The sequence below is a fragment of the Marmota marmota genome, unplaced genomic scaffold (assembly GCF_001458135.2).
Source record: "Marmota marmota marmota unplaced genomic scaffold, marMar, whole genome shotgun sequence".
NCBI classification, from domain to species: Eukaryota; Metazoa; Chordata; class Mammalia; order Rodentia; family Sciuridae; genus Marmota; species Marmota marmota.
The window spans coordinates 23884777-23909042 of NW_026000101.1; the positions used below are offsets into that span (position 1 = coordinate 23884777).

Here is a 24266-nt window from a genome sequence, read left to right on the forward strand (position 1 = left end):
GATAAAAGTGGACGTTTCCTATCACTGTTATGATGTACCATCAGAAGTCCCCAAAAGATTGGCCAGCCATTGGCTTTTGTCATGTGTCATGTGGAAGCTCCCAGGACAGCTATCGTAATGTTCCCATATATCGCATTTCTTCCAATCGGATTTCCAGGAAAGAGTTTGTCCTTTGGGGAAAAGGCAGCTTCACCTTCTGTTCTACTTGTTCTCACCTGGTGCCATGATGAGGAAGAACCATCTCTAAGGTTCATCTGCCATTCACTGGATTCCTCTGTGTGCCTGTGGCATAGGGCTTCAATCACCTGAACAGCTAGTGTCAGTGTCACTATTCCTCAGATAAGGAAACTGAACCTTTTGGAAGTTAGCAGATTTGCTCAAGGGCAAGCAAGCATGGAAGTTCACAGCTGGAATCTAAACCCAAGTAGGAGCATTCCAGAGCCAAATCCTTAACCAGTGTCCTTAACCCTGGCACAAAACTTTGGGGAAGTAAGAACCAGACAACCCTTTTCTACCTTTATCTTTTAATAAGTTTTGTTTCCCTAATTCTGACAAATGGATTGGAGCAAGATAAAAGGAGCCACGTGGACTCTGCAAAGTTTCCTGGCAGAGTGGAAAGAGTAGAGGCTTTGGAATCAAGACAGACTTGAATTCAGATCCCTTTCTATCATGACTTAGCTCTGTAAGTCCTAAAAGTTTGCCCCATGATCTTTCTGAGTTTTGATTTCAGGTAAGCAGATGGCAGAGGAGTTTGACTCTCATTCCAAGAGGTATCAAGTATTGATTTCACACCCATCCCACTCAAGGCTTCATGCTAGGCTCTAAGGAGACAATTTTGAGACTGACCCAGCCCCTGTGCTCAGGGAGATTGAAGGCCGGGGGCAGTTGGGCACAGACCTGAGGCAAGGATGCCCACAGATACTGTGGAGTCACCACTTGTGATCTGTGCTCAGGAAAATTTCAGGAGCAGGGCAGCAGATGCCAGAGACCCTGAATGTGGGATAAGGGAAGACTGAGCTAAGGTCTAAAGAAAGAAGACACATTGATTAAGGAAAGAGAAAGGGTGGAATATCTTCCAACTGCTTGCAGAACTTGGGGTATTTGAGGGTAGTGTTCTGGGGTCCATGGAGACAAGTCCTAAGCTCCATACCTCCAAAGCCCAAGTTCAGCCTAGCACTGACCACAGGCTAGAGTCTCATTGGCAAGCATCAGCCTTTCTCTTCAGAAGCAAAGAGAAAACCATGAAAACAGGACTGAGCAGCCCATCGCTCAGAAACACCCCCCAAATCTTGTCTGGCTTTGTCATCCAAAGCATTTCCACATTGTGTAAGGGACTCTCCCATTGTGGTCTTTGTAACAGGCTAAAAAGAATAACACAAGCCACATGGGCAACTTATTTCCTATCTGGAGTGCTCCAAAAGGAAGAATTGAATGGGGCACTTGAGGACTTAGTGAAAAGGAGGGAAGAGGAGAGATAGAAGAAGCAAGAAAAATGGCTTGAAGCTGAGAAATTGCTGGAATTTTTATTGAATTTCATTTAGGAAAAAGGAGATTTGCTAAGTCAGAGATGAGAGCAAATCCACAGGCGGGCCCCAGAGAAATATTGTATTCCATGCTCCATTTAGCTCTCTCACTGAATTCGGCTTAGAGATCAGAAAGCTGTGGTTAGACACTGCATAAACTCTGCAGGGCTCTGTCAGATGCTGGCTTCTTGACTGAGGACCAAATTCTTCTGCTTCCAGAGAGTCCCCAGACCTGCACTCACCTCCCCCTCCCCCTCTGCCCCAGCTCCAGGGCCAGCCTCCTCCCTGCAATCTCTAGTCCTGCCTTCAGTCTAATTGTTAAGCAATTTCCTGCCGGAATCTCATATGAGTGACTGGTTTGGATCCTGACCTCTGCCCAGGCGTATTGGATGCCTGGTCCCATTCTGAAATCGGAGCTCAACCTGGCTCTGTTTCAGGTTCACTAATTCCATTTCAGTACTGACCTACGCACCAGACCAAGCCACTCCACGTGACCTAGGGTCATCCAAGCCTCAGGTCATCTTCCCACACCTGGATGCCTACCATTTCTTTGTGGAGTACCCATCTAGACTCATTTTCTCATTTCAGGCCAACTTCTTGGACTCTGAAATTTCCCAGCTTTAATCTGAGAGTCACAGGATGTCCTGAGGGTGAGAAAAAGGAAGGGCAAAGAGCATGCTCCAAGATTCTAATGAGTGACTACAAGTCACTTAAAGACTTCTGGTTAGATGCTTTCTATATTATTGATTCATATCTACCTGTCAGGAATTATTGTCATCAATCTATCTGTGTAATTAAGAGTTCAAAGTCTGAATGCGAAGTCTGGTCAAAGTCTAACTCCAAACCCTTAAGATATATTATTTCAGTTAAGACTGAAATAATTTCAGTTAATATTGTCTGGCATTAACTTTCTAGTGGAGTACAGTGACTGAAAATTAACTCTCATCACCTGAAAAACTGGACTGAAAAGAGAAAGGAGGTTTGAACGATAAAGAGAGGAGTTTCAGATTCCTTCTTGTCACCCCAAAACTGGATCAAAAATATTCTGCATCACAGAGTTCTCCTCCCAAAAGTAGTGTGCAGCCTTCCAAGCCAGGACTATATCAAGACTGGCAAAAAAAAAAAAAAGACTATCATTTCTGCTGTGGGCTTTTTTTTCTCTCCCAAATAGGAGATGATGGATTCATGTCTTGACTAAATAATGCCACTGGTCTTTTATGATTCAATTTCGATATGACATATCACCTGCCTTGTTTGTACCAGGTATTTTTAAAGAGTAGAATCAAAATATAAGACAATCTTTCCCCCCAGTACTCACAGCAATACATAAGTACATATGTATGAGAAAATAATGTAAAGCAGAGTATAACCTAGTGTTTAATTGAGTATCTGCCACTCTTAAGTTCCTGCAAGTTCAGAATTGATGTATTAATACCAAGACTGCTCTCCTAAAAATAAACATACAGGGAATTTAATCCCAAAGTATGTTGCAAAGAACATTTGGTCAACGGGATATTAAACTAGCTCACAATACAGTGCTTACCATCTGCAAGGCATTAAGGAAAGCTTTTTATATGCATATGTATTCAATCCTCACAAGAACCTCTTGAGTGACAGGTAACATTACTATATCCTGGGTGTTTTGGGATGAGGACACTGAGGTTTAGGATGACTAAACCATTTGCATATGGATGGCTACATTGTTATTACGTGGTAAAGCCAGAAATGAAACCTGAGCAGACTGATTATAGACTGTTTTAAACCAACAGGTATTATAAGGAAAAGGATTTTTTGCTACAGGTATTCTGAGATCCTTTACTACACTTGGCTATATTATAAACTTTTACGAAAATGGCATTTTTGCAAATATGTTTGAACTCATGGCCTTCTCTTTTCAGTCAAGAATTTCCCAGGATTATGATTTTTTAAAAAATACATCTTGAAAAATCCTGAAGTAAAGGGCACATAGTATATTATATACTCAAAAGAAGTGGAAAGGGTGGAAGGAGGGGCTTGGCTCTGGTCAGGAGGAAAGTGAACGGTGCCCTGTGGACCACACACTGCCTTTGGCTCAGACTCCACCTTGAATACACTGCTCATATTCAGGCTGCCCCTGTCAATAGCCAGGCATCCATTTCAGATAATCCATTAGCCTTTCATTCTTCTTACTATATTTTTTAAAAAAAAATTTTTTTTTTGAGCTTCTTCTGCAAGTAAGCTAAGTGACACCACTTAACAGGTAAGCTAAGTGACACTCAATCATCTGTCCCCTGGCACCAGAAGGCACAGGATGCACATGAGCTTGGGCTCTGATCTCTATTCCATCTCCTTTAGTTGTGTGGCATGAAGCAAATGTTCTTTAGCTGAGCTAAGCCTCAGGTTCCTTGTTTTGACATACAGAAATAACAATACCACTGCTCAGGTTGTTTCTGGAATTAATTGACATCCGTGCATATCTCAGGATCACTCAGGGTTCCCTTTTTTTGTGGCTGTTTAATGAAGACTAGATACTTTCTCACAGCACCAAGAAGAAAATAGATCAGTCAGTATTCTATCACTGAAGGGATTGGGTCAGTGGATTGACTCTGGCCTTATCTTGCTGCCATAAGGCCAGTTACACAGGATGAGAAATTCCAGAATCTTCCAAAGAGGAGGTTCATACAGGTTCTTTATATCTAGGGGAATGATCCTTTCTACTTCCCATCTTTTGAAGGTTCATTTAAAATACATTCATGTGCACATGCGCACACACACACACACACATCTGAATGTCTGGAAGGCAAGAGAGAAAGGGAGGAAAGGCTTAACATAGTATACGGACTATAGAACTGGCTCCTGAGTGATCAAACAAGTTTCTCAAATGCCTGTAGCTCTCCTATTTTGAACCCCACATTCTGTGGCCTGCATCTTATCTCTAGCTTACTGGGAAAACCCCCTTGGCTCCAGACTCCCTAGAATGCCCAACTGCTGCTCAGCTTTCAGAACTGGCCTGGGGTGATCAGTCATGCCTGCTGAGCTTGTCTTGACTTGAGCCGTTTTCAGCTTTCACTCTTAGAGAACAAAGCACACACAAGGGAAGGAATAGTGCAAGTCAGGCCCACCGTGTAGCCAGAACCAAGAGATTCCGAGCCTGGGGTCCTACACTTTTCATTGCTGTGACCAAAATACCAGAGAAGAACACCTTAGAGAAGGAAAAGTTCACTTTAGGATCACAGTTTCAGAGGTTCCATCCATGGTTAGTCGATACCATTGCTCTTGACTGAGGTGAGGCAGAACGTCATGTTGGAAGGGCATGACAAAGGAAAGCTGCTCGGCTCATGGTGTCCAAAAATAAGAGAATGGAAGAGGGGCCATGACACTTATAGTCCAAGGGCATCCCCCCAATGGCCTACTCCTCCAGCAACATTTCACCTGCCTACGGTTACTATCCAATAGTCCATTCAAATTATTAACCCATCAAATGGGATTAATCCACTGATGAGGTTACAACTCTCATAATCCAGTCTTTTCACCTCTGAACATTGCTGCATTACCTAACATATGAGCTTCTTGGGAGACATTTTTAGATCCAAACCAGAATACCTATCTACCCAAGGAATTCAGATAGAAAATAACAAAGTAAAGCTTAGTTCTAAAGTTCCTACAAAGGTCCAAGCACAACATATATATTGTTATAAGAATGCTATAAAGTAAATATGTTTATCAATTTTATAATAAACTAGATTAATTACATGACTTGCTGATTCAGCCAGTAAGCAGAAGGGCTACGATATGAAACTAGGTCTGCCAGACTCCAGAATCAATTTCTCTCAATCACACTAAAGCTATAACCCAAAGGGAAGTGACAAGGGCAAATGCCATCAAGGCCATAGACAAGGCCAGAGACCAGGTAAGAAACAGAGGACAGAGCCCAGGGGTTCAGAGTTGAGCAGAGGCAGGATGGAGAAAAGCAGCCTGGGAATAAGGTGGAGGGATGCAGAAATTGCTGTGAACATCCTCTGTTTGTCCTTGATTTTGCCTCACTGTGGTTAGCACATAGGGTGCAGGCACTGCCTTTGGGGCCAGGAAGAGGGACTGGCACAGCTGGAACTCCTCATGTCCCCTGGCAACTGGTGATCCTCCACCAGACTAGAGAGCCAGGGGGAGGGAATGGTAAGCTGAAGAAGTCCAGGTAACCCAGAAAGGAAGGTCTGTGGAGCTGTAGGTGTGGGTAGAGCCCTAGAGCAGCATCACTGGGTTTCAGGGTACCGGGGGCTCATGCCTTTGAAGTCAGGCTACCTGGGTGCAAATACCTCCTCTGTTTGCCTGCTAGGTGACCTTGGGCTGCTGCTTAATTTTCCTGAGTCTATTTATTCATCTGTGGGATGGAAATAATAATTTAAGATGGAAATAATAATTTAAGGGCTGTTCTGAGAGCTCTATCAGCACTTACCAGGCTCTTGGCATGGGCCCTAGAACATATTAAGTGCTCAGTAAATATTAGCTTTCACTCTTAGTCCCAGGTCCACGGTTGTAAGGCCTGGGAAAGAAAAGCACATTTTTCCTTGTAGGCAGCAGAGTACATTAGCTGACTTTCTATTGCCTCCAGATGTGGTTTTCAACCCTGTGGACTTTTTCTGGGCCCTTCTTTCTCCATCTCTTTTCTTATGCATACTTATGTTTCTGCACCACTGAAGGGTTAACCTCAGCTGGGTGCAGTGTGGTGCACCTGTTATCCCAGTGACTCAGGAGGCTGATGCAGGAGGATTGCTAGTTCAAAGCATGTTCAGCAATTTAGCAAAGTCTAAGCAACTTAGGAAGGCCATGTCTCAAAATAAGAAATAAAAAGAGGCTGGGATTTGACTTAGTACTTAAGTTCCTCTGGGTTCAATCCAAAGAAACAAACAAACCAAAGAAATAAACAAACAAAAACAAACAAAAAAAAAAAAAAACAGGAGTAAGCCTCAGGTTCCCCTTTGTGTGGTGCCTCTAACCCAGGCAAGAGAGCCAGTCACACTCCTGATGTACTCAAACTTTGGATTTGAGAATCAGACTGACTTGGTTTAAATCCCAGACCTGCCACTTTTTAGCAAGTTGAATCATGCTTCAGAGTCTCAGAGTTGGTCATCTTATGAAATGGGACTAATAAGATCTACTTCACAGATGGGTTGTCAAGATAAACACTTATTAACCATCTGACAAGAGTTACAGTACTCACCTTCTGAAGTCAACACACCTATCTTAGCAGGGATTCCATCCCCTCTGGGACTTGGGCTTTGTGGAAGGCTCCAGACCCTCCCTAACCTGCAGCAGGGGTTCAGCGGCCCTGGTCCAGCAGAGAAAGCCCATAGGCTGTGCAAGTGGCTGCCTTCCACCTTCCCCCTGGCTTTACCTCACCCTTACGCCCACACGCCAGCATCTGTTACCCAGAGAGTCAGATGCCAAGCCTTGCCTGAGACTCTCCCTGGGTTCATTTGATATATTGCCATTTTGTTTTTAAAGAAAAGCCAATATCAGTTCGGGGACCCTGGGGAAGGCAGATCCTGTCACTGCCGACTGCCAGCTGTGCCCTGTCTCTCTCATCCTGCCCTGGGGGACCCAGGTGATCCCTTTACAGAGTCTCACAGCAGGCAACTGCCCCAGGTGCCCGTGGAGGCAAGGACAGCAAAACTCTGGGCATCCTGGGAACCTGGGGCATTCCCTGAGCAGAGCTCTGCAATTCTGCTGAAAGGCTGGTCATTGTCTGTCTTTTCTTGATGAGGAAGTTTTCCAGAAGCTAAGTGCTCCGGACCTTACCTTGCAGAAAGAAGAGTAGGGAGTCCCACTGAGTGAGTTCCTGTAGTGTTCTAGGCACTGTAGAGGCTCTTACTCATGGTAACATCCTCCCAACTGCATGGAGGGTCTTACTATGACTGTTTTGTTTCGTTTCCATTTCTCTTTTACAGATGAGAAAACAGAGGTTCAATAACGTGCCCACAGTCAAACAGCTGGAAAAGGAGAAGATAAGAATTCAAACAAAGTCTGTTTAACTTAGGAATCCATTACAACATGGTACCACTTAAAGACAGTGTAAATAATAAGAATTTAAATAGTGTTTGAGAGGGAGGAAGGAGGTGGGCTTGCCACTCTGCCCTGTGCTGCTTTGGCCAAGTTGAGAGCAGTGGAAATCTGAGTGACTCTCCAGTCGCTCCCCCTTTCTGTTTTAGGAAACATAACCCCTAACTCTTACCAATACATAGTATCTGGGGAGTTTGCTGAATTTGCCCACCTCAGAAACAATGTACGTTGGGAGAGGTTTTGGATCAGAATGTGCAAACAAGCTGGCTTGCAGACCAAGCCTAACCTAGAGAGATGTTCTGTTTTATCATCTATTTAGTGTTGTATTTTTTTTCTTAAACTTCCACTTAACATTTAAAAAAAAACAACAACACAGCAGACTCACATAAAACACAGCAGACTCACATAAAACAGCAGGTTTCTGCATTATCTTGAGAAATCAGAAGCTCTAATAACCCTGATCCTCCATCCCCTTCTGGCCTCTTGGGCTAGAGTGCAGCAGCTGTCCCTTGGACAGAAGCAGAAAAGCACTTCCAACTTGCCACCTCCCCACTGCTCCCTCCTACCACTGTGGTTTCACGCCTTTCCCTCTTTGCTTCTCTAGGTGTTCCCTTCCCAAAGAACTTCCTTCAGATCTGCAAGAAGATCCTGTGCCGCCTTTTCCGAGTCTTCGTCCATGTCTACATCCACCACTTTGACCGGGTCATTGTGATGGGCGCAGAGGCTCACGTCAACACCTGCTACAAACACTTCTATTACTTCGTCACAGAGATGAACCTCATAGACCGCAAGGAGCTAGAGCCCTTGGTAAGTGTTACCCAAATCACCCCCAGGAGCTCAGCCATTTGTCACAGTGCATTGCCAGGCCCATGGAAAATGCCTACAATGTTAGCTGGAGAGTCGCAGAATGAGAGGGCTCAGTAGTCAGCTGAGCCCAGAGACTCCAAGATGTCCACTGTTGCCATTAAGTGTCTGAGATTGCTCCCTGAGAGGTGGCATAATGTAGGGGGGATATGGTGGTTTGGGCTGGAGGAAGTAGCTTTAATTCTCAACTCTGAAACCATTCACTTACTTACTTAATATCCTAAAGGGGCATCTTGGATCTCTCATGGTATCGCTTACATTATTCACAAGGATGTTTCAGAAATATTTCCTCTATCAGTAAATGAATATTTTAACACCTACTATGTGCCAGCTGCTGGGCATACAAAGTTAAGTAAAATTGCCTTTGAGAAAGAGTGGAAGTAAGCCTTAAACAAGAATTAGTGCCATAGAGACTTTGCCCTTCACAATGAATCCACTATAGTGACATTATAGTGAATGTATTAGAATTCAGAACACTGAAGATGAAGCATTAGGATTTGTGTATAGGTGAATGAAGCTTATTTTCACTTTCTTTCTAAGCTACTTTCACCATTGGATTCAAGGGGTGCTTTGGAATTCTAGGACCCTAAAAACCCCATCCCCTTTGGAATCGGTAGGTACTTTAATGTGAACACTTTAACCATAGCAATTTCCACTTGATGGAGTACTTTCTTATCCAGTAGCATACTTTGCTTTGTATTAAAATCAATGTTTCTTTCTTAAAACAGTTAAAGTGGTAGTTTTGCTTAGTACAGCTCACAGAGCAACCAAAGTTTCATCTAAATTTATTTGAGTGACGTCCAGAATGCTGGGGACAGGATATCTGTTTTTGCTACCCCGAATCTCCTTATTTACATGTTTTTAATTATAGGTTTTCTATGATGTAGGTACATCTAGGTTGACAGGTCAGACAACTGCCATTGAAAAGACTTTGTTAATACTCACACAACCCAAAAGCAAGGGTCAGCCAGGAGACCAAGGGAACAAGGAAAAAACGGGCAAGAGCCTTTTCTGGAGTTTCCACGAGGAGGAATGGGAATGGCAGGATAAACAGGTTTAGGGCTCACTAGTTTGAATAATCTCAGCAGATTCTGGGGCACAGGAGCTGTCCCTACTTGTCTGGTCCCGGCCCTGGGGCTGTTGGTGTGAGAGCCTGATGGAGGAGGTGGGCTCTGGATTGGCTGGTTTGTGTTGGCTGTTGTGTGAACAGTTTGGGTAAGAGCTGTTTACTATCTCTAGGAATTAGCCAGTGCTGCTGGGAGAGGCAGCACCTCCAGGATCAATAGGGCCCAGATGTAAAAGAACCAAAATACAAAAAAATAAAAGACATGTTTAATACAGTACAGCACCTGTATTTGGCAAAGAAGATATTGATAAACTTTATGTCACCTTTAGAATTTCTCAATTCACAATCTATGATCGTGCTGTGGGAGTACGTGGCAAAAAAATATTTTTTCTTTGCATCACTAAACTCTTCTGAAATACAGCACGACTTTTTGCATACAATTAAGATGTATCAGCCTGGTGCATACCTATAATCCTAGCAGGTAGGGAAGTGGAGGAAGGGGGATCACAGGTTCAAAGCCAGCCTCAGGAACTTAGCAAGACCCTCCCTAAGAAACTTAGCAAGTCCCTGTCTCAAAATAAAAAAAGGTTTGCAGATGTGGCTCACTAGTTAAGCACGCCTGAATTCGATCCCTGAAACAACAACAACAAAAAAAAAGTTATATCATTGGCTAAAGAAAAGCTAACCTTCTTCATTTTCTTTCTCAACAGTTTTCTAGAAAGCTCTGGGTGGGGGCAGAAACTAAGTTATCTCTGTACATAGTTGGAAAACTCAAATAGAAATAAACTGAAATTCATTGATGGTGGAGTTTTACTAGTTTGTTCTTTATAAAGGCTGTTGAGGGTAAACAGCCACCATAAGAAGAAAAGGTTGCGCAAATAACTCAGGGAAGTTAAAAGACTGGAAACCATTTTGATAAAGCTAATTTCATAAAATGTCAAGGACAAAAGAAAGATTGGAGAGGGGCCATGTCAATGAAGAAGTGGGGGGACATGGTTCTGCGTCTAAGGGTTTGAGTTCAGTTCCCTTTAGTGAGCATCAACAGGTGGAAGAAAAACACCTTCCCTAAAGGCACACCTTAAAGAAGGCCTATCCTGAGTGCCCACTTGTTCAGTGTTGCTGAGCTAAAGTAACAGAACATCAGATGGATAGAGCAGAAAGTCAATTTCTCCTTTATGCACAGAAGCATAAAGACCATTGTAGGATAAAGCTGAGTATAAGTCAGCAAGTAGAGAAAGCCTTTCTTTGCCATCAAAAAAAAAAAAAAAAGAAAAAAATCTGTTTTCTCTCTAACTGAAGAAGAACGGCCCCAGGAATTCTAGCACCTCGCAGTGCCAGGAGCTGACTTGAAGTCTCAGAGTCACAGGCAGGCCCTGAACAGGCCCACTTTGGGGTCTGAGAGAAAAACTATGATTATATTAACCAGAAATTATTAACAGTGGAAGTGGGCAAGAAAATATCAGTTTTTCCCCAGAAGTTTGTTATTTCTATAAATTTCATAGGAACAATATTCTTCCTACAGTTATGTTTTATTAATTATAGTTATAGGGAAATTAATGTTAGTATTTTTTAATACTTAATTTTTTCTGAAATGATATATTTGTTTCACCCAAACCAAAACCTATAAAGCACAAGAATAGATGCTGTGACAGTTTTTGAGGATGTGTTATGATGTCAGGCTCTGGATGCTTAATCTGATGTCTAGGAAGAGTGCTACACTTGTGGATCATTATTGATAAAACTTACGTAAGTTGATGGTACTGGAATATCGGACTTCTGAGTCTGCTGTTGCAACGAACACATATGTTGTGTTATGATCAGATGTGGCATATCAAATCAATGCATTTTTGTCTGATTTGCCTATTTCTAGTACTCTCTTTGAACAAAGCAAGTTGCTCAAATATTCTACATGCATAAGAAAGATGGGCTCTCCAGAAGCTTATAAAGCAGGCTGGGAAATAAAATATAATGAATCTCTCCCAACTTCAGCCCTGGAAGGATAAGGAAGAAATTAGTCTGTGCCTTCACATTCTGTTCATACATTCTTTAGACTCTACTAGAGCCAGGGGCCAGAAGGGCAGCCTTTGTCCAGACAGTTTTCTTTAGAAAATTAGCATTCCCAGAGGTTTCACACCACCAGTGGTGCACTCCTGGAGTCATGCCTTGGGATTACAGTGTAGAACTCAGAGACCCACCACGTTCTTTCCTCTGTGCTTCCATCACGCACAGCCACCCTCTGCTCCCAGAGACCAACCAGCTGCTTTCTTCTGACGTTGATTGAGTATCTGGCATGTGGTTACTTTGAGGATCCAGCACACTGAAGGGTAGGAGATTCAGTGTCATACAAGGCAGGAGACAAGACTCAGACTCTCTGGGTTCCAACCCTGGACTCTTCATTTATTAATTTGCAACCTTAAGTAAGGATACTTAGCTTTTCAAAGCCCCATTTTCTTCATTCATGGAGTAAGTATATAGAGTTCTAAAAATGAAATGGGTTAGTGACATGGTAAATGCTTAAGAAATATTAGCTGTTAAATGACATCATGAATGTAAGAAATGTACTTAGCACATAGTATGGAAGAATTACCCTAATTCTTCCCTAGGTTTCTCGGCCTTTTCTCCATCTTAATGAACCCCTAGGTAGCCTTGAAGCAAGTATAATTAATTGTACTTAAATCAGTCTCTCCCATGGGGCTGTCAGCTCTCTGAGGACTGGGAATAAGAGGACATAAACATCCATGGTCCCTAGTTCATCATAAATACCTAATATGTTTTTGAATTGGGAAGAGTACTTTAGGGACAAAGGGATTACACCCCCCGCCATTCCTTTGTACCTTCACTTAGCCATTTACTTTTTGGAAATAATACTTTACCCTATCCAATTTGTAACAGAGATTAAAAACAAAATAAGGCATAAATGAGTGAAGGGAAGCACTGTAAGCTTCAGACATGACAGAGAAAAAGGTGGCCACAGCCTTCAATGATCTCTGTCCCAGATTCCAGATAGACCACCCAGGGGCTCTCACACTGCCTTTGTGTCCTGGTATGCCAAACAGGGTGACCACCCCTACCAATTCTAGCACTGAAAATTCCATGTCATGGGAAAAACCTTGGTCCCAGGCAAATTGTGATAGTTGGTCACCCTCTCAGTCCTCTTAGTGGGAATACAGTTTGGAATTCAGAAGCTGGGAAAAGGTCACACCGGCCAGCACAGTGAAGGCCAGCATGTCGGTCAGCCTCCAGGGCTTGCACTGTGGCTCCCATTGGGACCTGCTGCTCCACCTCTGCAGCCAGCAGCCTGGGAACCCAGGGAAACACTTGCCATTTCACTTGCTATCTGATAAGGAGGGGGAGGCTGGCACACTGACAGATGTGACAGATCATCCGTTTCTCATGTAAATGCATCAGCTGAAGATGACCTGAACTCAAGCAAGTTCAGAGTTGGAGGAAAGGAGCCCAAATGATGCTGGTAATTGGAAAATGGGCCAGGCCCTGATTGAAGAAGCACAAACAGCCAGCAGTATTTTGTGGGCCTTTCACTAAAAACAAAATCAGACTCAATGAGGGCTGTTAGCAATGCAGTAGCTGTGAATGAAGAGCTGGTTAGGGCAGGAAGGGAAAGATTGGCAAGGTGGGAAGACCAGACAGGAAGGTACACCCTAATATAGCCACTGACACTTGAGTGACCTAGGTCCAGAGCCTTCCCATTCTTTCTCCCAGACCCCATTCCTTATTGCTAACCAGGAAAATGATTATACCATCACCCACTTTGTAGAGGTGTTGCTATGAAACTAAGGGTTACAGCAGGGCTATTCTGTTATCTCTGGCTGGGTGCTTGGGCCACAGATCTGTGGTTCAGTCAGTGTTTCTTTGTAGGAGTCCACACTACCTGCCTCAGAATCCCCTGAGGATGGGGTTTTTAAACATGCAGATCTGAGCTTCATCCAGGATATGCAAATCAGAATCATCTGGTTTAGTGCCTAATACCAAGCACCCTCAGTGTACATCTCAAACTGTATCATGCATAGGAATCAACTGCCAAAATGCAAATTCTGATTCCATACGTCTGACAGGATGGGACTTGAGAGTGTTCATTTTGCTCCCAGGTGACAGTGGTGCTGCTGGTTTGCAGACCACGCTTTAAAATTACATATAAGAGGTTGTGAGGGGGAAGGGGGGGAACAAGGGAGAGAATTGAACAACAGCAGATGAGGTAGAGAGGGAAGATGGGAGGGGAGGGGGAATAGTAGGGGATAGGAAAGGTAGCAGAATACAACAGTCACTAATATGCCATTATGTAAAAATGTGAGTGTGTAACCCATGTGATTCTGCAATTTGTATTTGGGGTAAAAATGGGAGTTCATAACCCAATTGAGTCAAATGTATGAAAGATGATATATCATGAGCTTTGTAATGTTTTGAACAACTAATAATAAAAAAAAAAAAAGACCTGAGAGGAAAATTATCCTCAAAATTGAAAAATATAATTTTTGGCACATTGTCTTTTCTCCTCTAGGATTGGGAGTTAGTTCAGTGGGGCAGGAAAGTGAAACAAAGGAGAAACATCTAAAGATCAGTATTTGCCAGGAGTGCTCCTCAAAAAGCCTGTGAGGAAGAGGGAAAGCCAGCAAGAACGAGGAAGGAAGAGAAGCTCCATCTGAGAGGGCTTCAAAGCCCAGTCCTACTGGTTCTTTCTCCTCAGTCTTCCCCGTGGTGTGACCCATGGTTGTGTTCTCACCACGTGCAAGTGTCTTCAAGAAATAAGCCGTGGTGGCTCTCTTTCTTGACTTCCAGATACTTTTTTAACTCTCCTGCTATTTCTTATCCTCACACTTGTCGCCATTACTTCAGAGAGGTGTGATGGGCAGTTTTTAAACATGTGAGCCACATTCTTCCCCATCCCTCATTCTGACATTTTGTCACACTAGGGCACATATCCCACCCCACCCACCATGTGTGGGCAACTCTTGACTAACGATTGACATTCATACTAGGCTTCATCACTTTAAGAAGGAAACTTTTTAAAGCAGTTTGAGGACTAGACCTTTGAAGACCAAAGATGTAGAAAGCCTCATCTCATGAAACCCCCCATCTGAGCCTAAGCAAAAGCAGACCTTGTGTTTCCTTAAGACATGGCCAGACTGTGCCTGCACTTCCCTTGGAGAAACTTGGGTGAGTGTGGTAGCCAAGATTAGCCTGCAGTGGCAAGATCAGGTCAGGGCTGTGAAAAGAAGCAGAGCCTCTCACATGAGCCAAGCAGCTCTCCACAATAGCTGGCAATGAAAAGCCATTGTGGGGTCTTTGAAAAGACCTTTTCTTTTGAAACATCATCTGTACAAAAGCCTGCAGACTGCTTTTTGTTAGGCAGGTTCCTTGACTTTCAGCCAAATGGCTCAAACATGGACACAGCCTTTGTAGAAGAAAGATCTTCAGCCCATGAGTCTGGCAAATTTGGCCTTTACAATGGCATTTCCACTATTAAGTTACCACATTAGTTGTCTGATCTGGAGCAAGGCTTGTAATGTCTCTGGGCCTCTGTTTTCCCATCTGTAAAAGAAATAATCTCTAGAGTCCCCCATGTTGACTGACTGAGATTACAATCTTTGACATGTCCCAAGGCTTGTTATCTTCTATCCAAGCTAACCTCTCTCTGCTTAGAGAGGCCTTCGTGGATTTTCATGGATTAAAGCCCATCATGGTATAGTCAGTAGCTGGAGTCTGCATCCACAGGACTTTTTCTCTTTGGATGATGATGATGATGATGATGATGATGGTATGTGTGTGTGTGTGTGTGTGTGTGTGTTGGTATCAGCTGGTGGTTGGTTGCTTAGGGCAACCCAAAAGCCCAGAGGTGAGATGGAGAGCCTGCCAAAGATCATTTTAGGAGCTTTGGCAGATAAATTCAAATGTGTCAATTTGAAAAATAGCAAAGAAATATGTCATTATTCTCAGGGAGCTGCATTGTGCAAACTCAGCCACGTGTCGTGTCTTTGCCAGTTCTATTTATTCATCCCTGTTGATGTCCAGGGAGCTTTTACTTCTGTTTTATAGTATGGTAGGTGATTGGTTTGGGGTTTCATTTTTCTGCTCTTTATTGTTTGCTTATTTTGTTTTGTTGTTGTTGTTTGTATTTAATCAGGTCAGGGGTAAGATATGGTTCAATTAATTTCCAGGCCTAAAGATATAATCAATTAGGGTTGAAAATGGTGCCCATAGGAAGTTGTCAGCACTTAATGTTAAATAATAAAAGCAGGTTCCAGAGCTGTATTGGAGAATCACTAATCATATGTCCATAGTAGAAAAAGAAAATATAGCAAAAAATGTCAATAGTGGTTCTCTCTGGATGGAATTATGGGCAGTGCTTCTTTTTGATACTTTCTGGGGCTTTCCAGGTTTTCCATCACATACACTCATCATTTATGTAATCAGTAACCCTCATGCATATAAAAGGCCTTCACAACAAAGACTGGAGCTCACAGGACAAGAGGCCTGTATGTCCAGGACTGAGAACTATGTTGGCTCTCTCCTATCTCTGGTGATTAAAACTAAGTGAAAATAAAAGGCTCAGATTCCTTAACTTGATCTGAAGAGATTTGTTTATATTAGTTTTTCTAACTTTGAAAAAAGGGATTTGTTAAAAAGAAATTAATCCATACCAAGTAATGGCCTTTACACAATTGATTACATTTAAGGATAAGTGTATGCACAATAACTAGAAATAATTTTTAGCTGAAACTATAGTTAATTATGTTTAACTCCAACCCATCCTTATTAAAATATTAGCAAAACTCAAGCCTTAGAAAGTACTAAGGACCAAACCTCTGTCCTGGTCTCAATCAGATTTCCATTTTAACATTTTTCTTTTCTACTAATGTCCATGCCCCCTCCTGCTTCACACCATCCGATATCTCTGATTGATCCTTCCTTTATATGGGGGTTGATATTCTAATTACAACAAATTCTCAATATTTAGCCATTTTATTTAAATTTTAAAATGCAAGCTTAAAAACAGTTAATATATTCCCATAACTCTCTTTTTCTGTTTTGAATTGCTATTGCATCTAGTTCTCAGGTGCTGGATCATTGTGGTGCTCTGCAGGTGCCCATTATGGCAGCCTGAGAATGTTTAGAATTGCGTGCACACTTCCGCCCTCTCTCTGACCTCAGCTGGGGAAATGGTTTATGGGCTGCCTCTGATTTGGCCTGGAGCAGAGTGCCTTTTACACCATTCAGTAAACCTTTATTACTTGCTGCTGGCCATGTGCTGAAAATCAAGGGTTCCTATCTTCTAGGAATTAACTGGTAGTTTTCCTTCTACTCCCATCGTTACTCATTGTTACCCAAAGTATTTTCCCCAGAACCTACTAGATCTAAGGGAGGTCAAAAGAAATTATATGAAAAGGGGGTTCCATGGTCAGGTAACTATGGGAAACACTGAGTTAATGCTGCAATTCAGGTCTCTTCAATTTGCTAATGTGCATCCTGACTCTCTAAGAAAGACATAGAATGTGCAGCATTTCTTTGATCAAGGAATCTCTTCCACCAAGCATTCTGTAAGTCTGAAGCTCTGAAATACCATTTGGGAAATTCTGACTATACAGTCTTATGTGATCTACCTTCTGTACTGTAAGCCCCTCTTAGGGCTGCTGGGTGTCTATTAAAGAACACGTTTGTACGTCAGACACTGTGCTGAGCACAGAGTAACAGTCAAGTAACACACATCTCCATTCTGTAAGAAGCTCACATTTTCAAAGTATGATACCCTTTTGTCTAATTCTTAGAACTGTACTACCTAATATGGTAGCCACTAGCCATATGTGGCCATTTAAACTAAAATTAATGAAAGTAAAATATAATTTCTCAATCTTGCTAGCCATATTTCAAATGCTCAAAAGCCACATGTGATGACTAGGGCTGTTGCACTGCATGTCACATCTATTGAACATTTTCATCATCATGGAACATTCTGTCCAACACTTGCAGATCAAATGTTCTATCTTCAAGAGGTCCTTCCCACAACACACTAGGGATACCCTCATACCACTGATGGCTGCCCATGTATTCTAAATTGTTCCCATGCTACCTGAATGGGGCATTTTTTCCATTTTGTTCTTTAAGCCCCTGGTATGATCTGCTTCTCTTTGCTAAGCCACTTCTCTCCCACTTTACAGGTACAGAATAGATAAAACTCAAAGCTGTCAGCTCAACATTTCTCCACAGGACTCACATCAGACCTTCCATGTCAGGAAAGAGCTTAAAAATATTAGGAGTGCTGTTGGTCTCTGGGATACCAATTCTTTATTGAATCCCCCCCGCCTTTCTGTGTTCTACAGTGTTGGAAATTGCTGCAAATGTCAATCGCAATAGGGATTAATTCATCTTCCTGAGCATTTATATGAAAATGTGAATGAATAGTCAGTATGGCTTGGTGCCCAAATGCAAGCCTGCCAAATTTTGGCTGCTATGTGTGGTCTAGACTAGTTCAAATTTCCCGGCCAGATAAGACCAGATTCTTTGGCTCCAAAAACCATCAAATGAGTATTAACTTTTGGCTTGAAGGAAGGAAGGATTTACTTATTGAAATGTAACACTGTTTCTTCTCTCATCACCCATCTGTCCCACTAAGATAAAGGCATGAGGATAAGATTACAGACAGGCTCCCATTTAGGGTCTCACATGGCCACTTGTACGGTCTTAGAACCTTTTCTCATGATGTAATCTTATGTATGAAGGTCAGATATGCAAGCCATTGGCAAAGGTACAGCTATATGTAGTAGTGGGTCAGAGTACTAATCAATACTAGCTCCACCATGTTAGTTCTAATAGATTCCAATTATAGCATGAATCTAACTGGAAAAACAAATAAAAATAAATGCATGCAGGTAGATCTAAATGAAAAGAGATATAGTCTATTCCAAAGGGAACTTGCCAACATTCCTTGAATGATGGGCCATGTGTTGTCACCTCTAAGCCATTCTGTATACAAACCCCTCCACCTCTGTGTTCTCCTAAGTCCTGCTAATTCTGCAGGTCTCAGCTTACCTGCCCCTTCCTAGGGGATGACTATCCTTCACTCTACAAGTTAGTTCCCTGCTCACTCCCAGGATGTCCTGATCCCAGAGAGCGTAACCAAGATGGAAGCCATCATCTTTTATGGACTAGTGTCCAAAATGGTAAAGCATGTTTTCCACCCTTTTCTATTCATTTAGAAATCCCCTGCCTCAGTGAAAACTCCCATTACCTCATTGTGATCTCTGCCTCTTCCCCTTCCTGGGAAGAAGCCAATCTAGCCAGTTGTCTCTGCTTTCTCACTTCCCTTTCAATTCACTGTAATCTGCTGTCCACTCCAGAAACCTGCTCTTTCCATTGAAGTAGGAGCCTGTGGCCCTCGTGCACTTACGCCTGGTACATGAATGAAGCAACCGAAATATTATTCACTGATAATTCATGCTATGGAGAGTTCTTAAAAATATTGTACTGAGTAAAAGAAACCAGATGCAAAAGGCCCATAGAGTTTGATTCTGTTTATGTCAAATTCTAGAACAGTGTAATCCAGTGTGTCAGAAAGCAGATCAGTGGTTGGCAGGGGCCCCAGACAGGTCAAGGGACTTGACTGCAAAGGGGCAAGGGAGAATTTTCAGGAGTGATAGAAACACTGTACCTTAATTATGGTGTTAGTTACATGGGACCAGACATCTGTCAAAACTCATCAAAATGTGCATTTAAATAAAAGCATATTACTGAAGACAAAATATACCTTAATAAATTTTATTTTTAAAAGTATTCTTAGGAAATGCATCCAACATATTTTTAAAACACCTTCAGTATTCAGAAGATCAATGTTTTGACAAGTCTTTGCTGAAAACTTTTGACTTCCTTGCTGCCTGGGTAATTAGTAAGACAAAACTAAAAAAGTAGCAATTCATCTCTAAGGGTCAATTAGAATATCTGCATTTCAGTTGGTTATAATAACAAAAAAGTGATCCATGTCACAGAGAAAGACATGAGGAACCCACTGGCAGGAAACTTTTCGTTTAGCTCTTTGTCAGTCTCTTACTATACATTTTAAAGTTAAAAGCATCAGACCTAAACATCAGGCTCCAAAGCAGCTGGATGGAAAGGCCTGTGTGGGGTTCTTCAGAGAGTGCCCAGAGGAGTCAGTCAAACCACTCATCTCTCAGCCTTCTTACTGGCCCCAATGGATGCCATGACTGAGAAATGCGTCTGTCTCCCAGGCCCGTGTCCTAAGTCCCCATACACCATAGCTGTTCCAGGTATGCAAACAGGTGTTTACAAGTCAGTTTCTCTCTCTCCTTGCTTCACATCACCTGAGGCAATTTCAGGTATACCAATTCTCAGGCTCTATCCCAGCCCTAAATCAGAATCTCCAAGATAAAGTAAAGCTCTCCAGGTGGTTCGCATAGACACCCTAGGTATGCCCCAGTAAGATTATGTGTGGGGCTTTTCAAACTTTTTCCTGTACACGAGCATCTGGGGAGCTTGTGAGGGACCTGGATGCATGGGCTGCGCCACTACATATGATGCCTCAGTATGTGGCTCATGGGTCTGCATTTTTAATAGGCACCCAGGTAATTCCGATGCTGGTGATCCAGGCATCACATTTTGAAACTAATACCAAATTTGCTGTTCTCAAATTTCTGGGAAGGATTGGAGGTCAACAAGATTCCTGAGCCAGAGGTTGGGTGACCTCTTTACTTTGATTTTTTTAGATGCATATAGCCCTCTCCTTTTATTTCTAAGCTCAGAATTTCTTTCCCACCCCAGTCCTTCCCCACGAGTCGACCTTACACCCAGCACCCTGTCTAGACCATAATGATGTTTCTCTCAACCCCTGTGGGCAGCTATCATCACCATACCTTAGACTCCAGACCTCACTAAATGTTTTCTTTTCTTTTTTCTTTTTTTTTTTTTTTTTTGGTACTGGGATTAAACTCAGGAGCACTCGACCACTGAGCCACATCCCCAGCCCTATTTTGTATTTTATTTAGAGACAGGTTCTCACTGAGTTGCTTAGTGCCTCACTGTTTTGCTGACGTTGGCTTTGAACTCGCGATCCTCCTGCTTCAGCCTCCAAAACCGCTCGAATTACAGGCATGCGCCACTGTGCCCAGCTCACTAAATGTTTTCTATTAGCTATGTTAAATCCTTGATATAATAATGGAGAATTTTTGAGTAAAGCTATAAGCCAGGTACTACAGGAAATATATTTATGTATTACCCATTAATCTACACACAATTCTGTGAGATAAATACTCTTTTTATTTCTAAAATACTTCATTTCAGAAAGGAAGGAAATCAGATAAGGAGGTGAAGTCATTTGTCCAATGTCACATAGCTTTATGGAACCAGGAATTAAGCAAGTTCATTTTTACTTCAAACCCCAAAAGTGGCCAGTCTTAGTGTTTTCAGGCTGCTAGAACAAAAGATCTTAGGCTGGGAAATTTATAAACAAAAGAAATTTATTGTTCACTGCTCTGGAGGCCTAGGAGTCTGAGATCCCTGCCCTGGCAGATTCTGTGTCTGGTAAAGGCTTGTGTTAGTCAGCTTTTTTAGCTGCTGTGACTAAAAGACCTGAGCAGCACAACTGTAGAGGAGGAAATGTTTATTTGGGGGGCTCATGGTTTTAGAGCTCTCAATCCACAGACAGCAGGCTCCATTCTTTGGGGCTCCAGGTGAGGCAGAACATCTTGGTAGAAGAGTGTGGTGGAGGGAAGCAGCTCACATGATGATCAGAAAGCAGAGAGAAAGAGTACACTTGACAGACACAAATATATACCCCCAATCTACACCCTGTCATGTCTAAACTTCCTCCAGTCACAACCCACCTGCCTTCAGTTACCACTCAATAATCCCATCAGGGGAATTAATTCAAGGATTAGTTTGAGGCACTTATAATTCAATTATTTCTCCTCCAAACTTCTTGTATTGTCTCATACATGAGCTTGTGGGGGACACCTCACGTCAAAGCCATAACATCTTGCTATCTATCCGCTTCTAAAATGGCTCATGCTAGCTGCATCCTCACGTGGTAGAAGGCCAGGGGAACTTCTGGAACATTTTTTTTTTTTTTTGTAAGAGCAAAGCCCTCATAACTTAATCACTTCCCAAAAGTTACTTCTTAATACTATGACATTGGGTATTCGGTTCCTACATGTGAATTTTAAGGGCCACCAACAGGCAGAACATAATCTACACACAATTCTATGAGTTAAATCTATACACAATTCTATAAATACCACTTTAAATTCATTACTCTGCTAATGAAATATATCTGAAGAGGATTTTCCCTCAGGGACATACTTACCCCAATGGGTTCTGATGACTAAAACAGCTAGATGATATCCAGGGGCCTCCAGGTCCAAAAACAGAGGTTCTGTCCCTCTCTCAGCAGTGTCTAGCTGTGAGGCCATGGTCAAGTCACTTCAGCTGAGCCAATGCGTTGTGCATTGTTGAGGGACTCAAATGAGATAATGGTGTGTAAAGAGCTGGCGCCAAGTGCTGAGGCCACTCAAAAGACATGATGACCCCTGCCCTCAGCACATTTAATGGCTGTGAATCCAAAGACCCAAACCCTTAGCCTACAGAAGCCAGATAGGTAATGAATATGACTTAACAGGTCAAACCCTGAGGGAGCATCCACCATGCATCTCCAGCTAATGGTTTCATTGTGGACATAGACACCCAGTGTTTCCAAACCAAAGGCAATTAGAACATTTTAGGTGAAGAATTTTAAGTGGTGGCAATTAATTAGAGCAATTATTTAATTTCTAAATCTCAGGCATAAAATGTTCCTTCCTGGAGTGCAGATTTGCTCAGGAGTTATCCATTTGCCCTCAGATGGAGCCCCTGGGAAGTAAGAGAGGTTCTGGCCCATTACAACCTGGTTACACATGTACAGTGTCTACACTTACAGTACTGTTTTAAGAATTTTTCTTGATCTTGAGAATCCAGAATTTGCAAGCAGATGAAGTGAAGTATTTGTGTGTATGTTGGGGACAGAGGGGACAACTGGGTTGTATAGGGCTCGGAAGAAGCAGACAAGACAGGTCATTTGATGGAGTTAGTGTCAACTTCATAGCATGTTGCCTTGTACTGGAGTGGTACTGCTGGTCTGCAGTGACTGTCTTGCTGAAGGCACCAAGGGATACAGAGCATGGCTGTTCCTTTGTCATCAGCTTCACTTGACAAGACCAGTGTCACTGCCAGTTGGCATTGAGAGTGTTGACCCCGTCACTGCCAGGCCCGGGCCGGGAGCAGCTGTTGCTATTGTGTGCGTTCCACACAGAAGAGTCTTCAGAGCCCACCCCACACCCCTGCGCTCTGAGGAGCTGGTGGAAAGCAACAGGGTGCTCGCAGCACACGCTGAGAGATTTTAACCTATCGATCTTTGGAAAACTTGGCAAATAGACAGGAAATGGTTATGATGTTCAACCACATGCACATTCAGCTTTAGCTTTACAGCCCAGTGATTAAAGATGAAGACTTCTCATTAAGGTTGGCACTCCTGCCCATGGCTGAACTCCATTTTCAGCTTAAGGTTTCTATTGTGGTTTTTTTCTTTCTTTGGAACTCACTCTTTAACAGCCTTCCTCTGTGCACTACAGGGGACTCTCAGGAGGTGCTCAGGGATTGTGATGGTTGCCTGTGGTGTCACTGGTGTATGATGGCGCAGTTCTAAGCAGTTCTCAGACATAGTTATTCTATTTTGGTTTCTGTTGCTGGTGAAAGGGTACTTGGCATTTTGTGCTGATAGAGATCATTCTAAATGGAAGAGTTTTTAAAAACATTTTTAATTCCAAGACAGGCAGCAGGAACAGAGGGAATTAAATTAGTTAGAAATGGATATTTTCTGGTACACACATGTACATGCATAAGCACATACTGTCACAAGCACATACGCGAACACACAATAGTGTTCATTTTTTCCCAGTAAATCTTCAAATCTTCCAAAGCCCCTTCTCTGAGAACTTTTTAAAAAACTTTTTGCTAATGGAATTATATATAAAAATCTTCCTTTTTGAAGATTTAATTTTTTCCAAAATCGATAGCTATGAAGCTTTCAAAATGTTTTTTTAATTGTGATAAAATATATATAAGATAAAATTTATCAACTATGTAACATGCACAGGTCAGTGGTATTAATTTTACTAACCTTGTTGTGCAACCATTACTACCATCCAGCTCTAGATCTTTCCTTCTTAAGGCCTGTAATTTTTATTTTTATTGTTGCTGTTTCTCACATATGAGCAGGTCTTAGGAGATACAATTGAGGCCAGAACTGGGAACCAAAAGTATGCAAAGAAAAAGGACATCTTTTATTTCTTTTGGACTGAGGTAGTGCTGCTACAAACTGCTACCTACCAATACATTAGGCAATTTCCCTTTTCTATTGAAAGTAAAACACAGAATAATCACAGTAGCCCATAATGTTCCCTATTGCTAAAAAGTCTAAAATTCCATTCTCATAATAAGATATCAGAAGAACAAATGAATAAGGAACTCTACTAGGTAAAAATCACATTAGCCTGGTAGGCAGATTTCTTAAAGGTACAGCTCATATAATTTTCGTGGTTCATATTCGTGAGTCTGAGAATAAGGAAATAAAAGGACTTACCCCTCCCGCCTCCTCTGAAGCCTTAGGCATCTACCTGTCAAGGACTGCAGGCACGCTGAGATCTCTCCTTTCTTGCCTCAGGTGTGTAGGAACTTACTGGTGTGGCATGACTGGTCTCCTGAGATAGGAGAAATAATGGGCT

The 24266-nt window shown here is 42.4% G+C and overlaps 1 protein-coding gene across 2 annotated transcripts in view; it reads left to right on the forward strand.

Moving 5' to 3' along the window:
* Positions 1–24266, forward strand: part of Mob3b (MOB kinase activator 3B) — a 194839-nt gene that overhangs the window by 153014 nt on the left and 17559 nt on the right. For both annotated transcript variants that reach the window (XM_015492472.2, XM_048783527.1), the window contains exon 3: positions 8164–8366. In XM_015492472.2, the coding sequence (XP_015347958.1) occupies positions 8164–8366 (203 nt within the window). The remainder of the gene's footprint in view (positions 1–8163; positions 8367–24266) is intronic.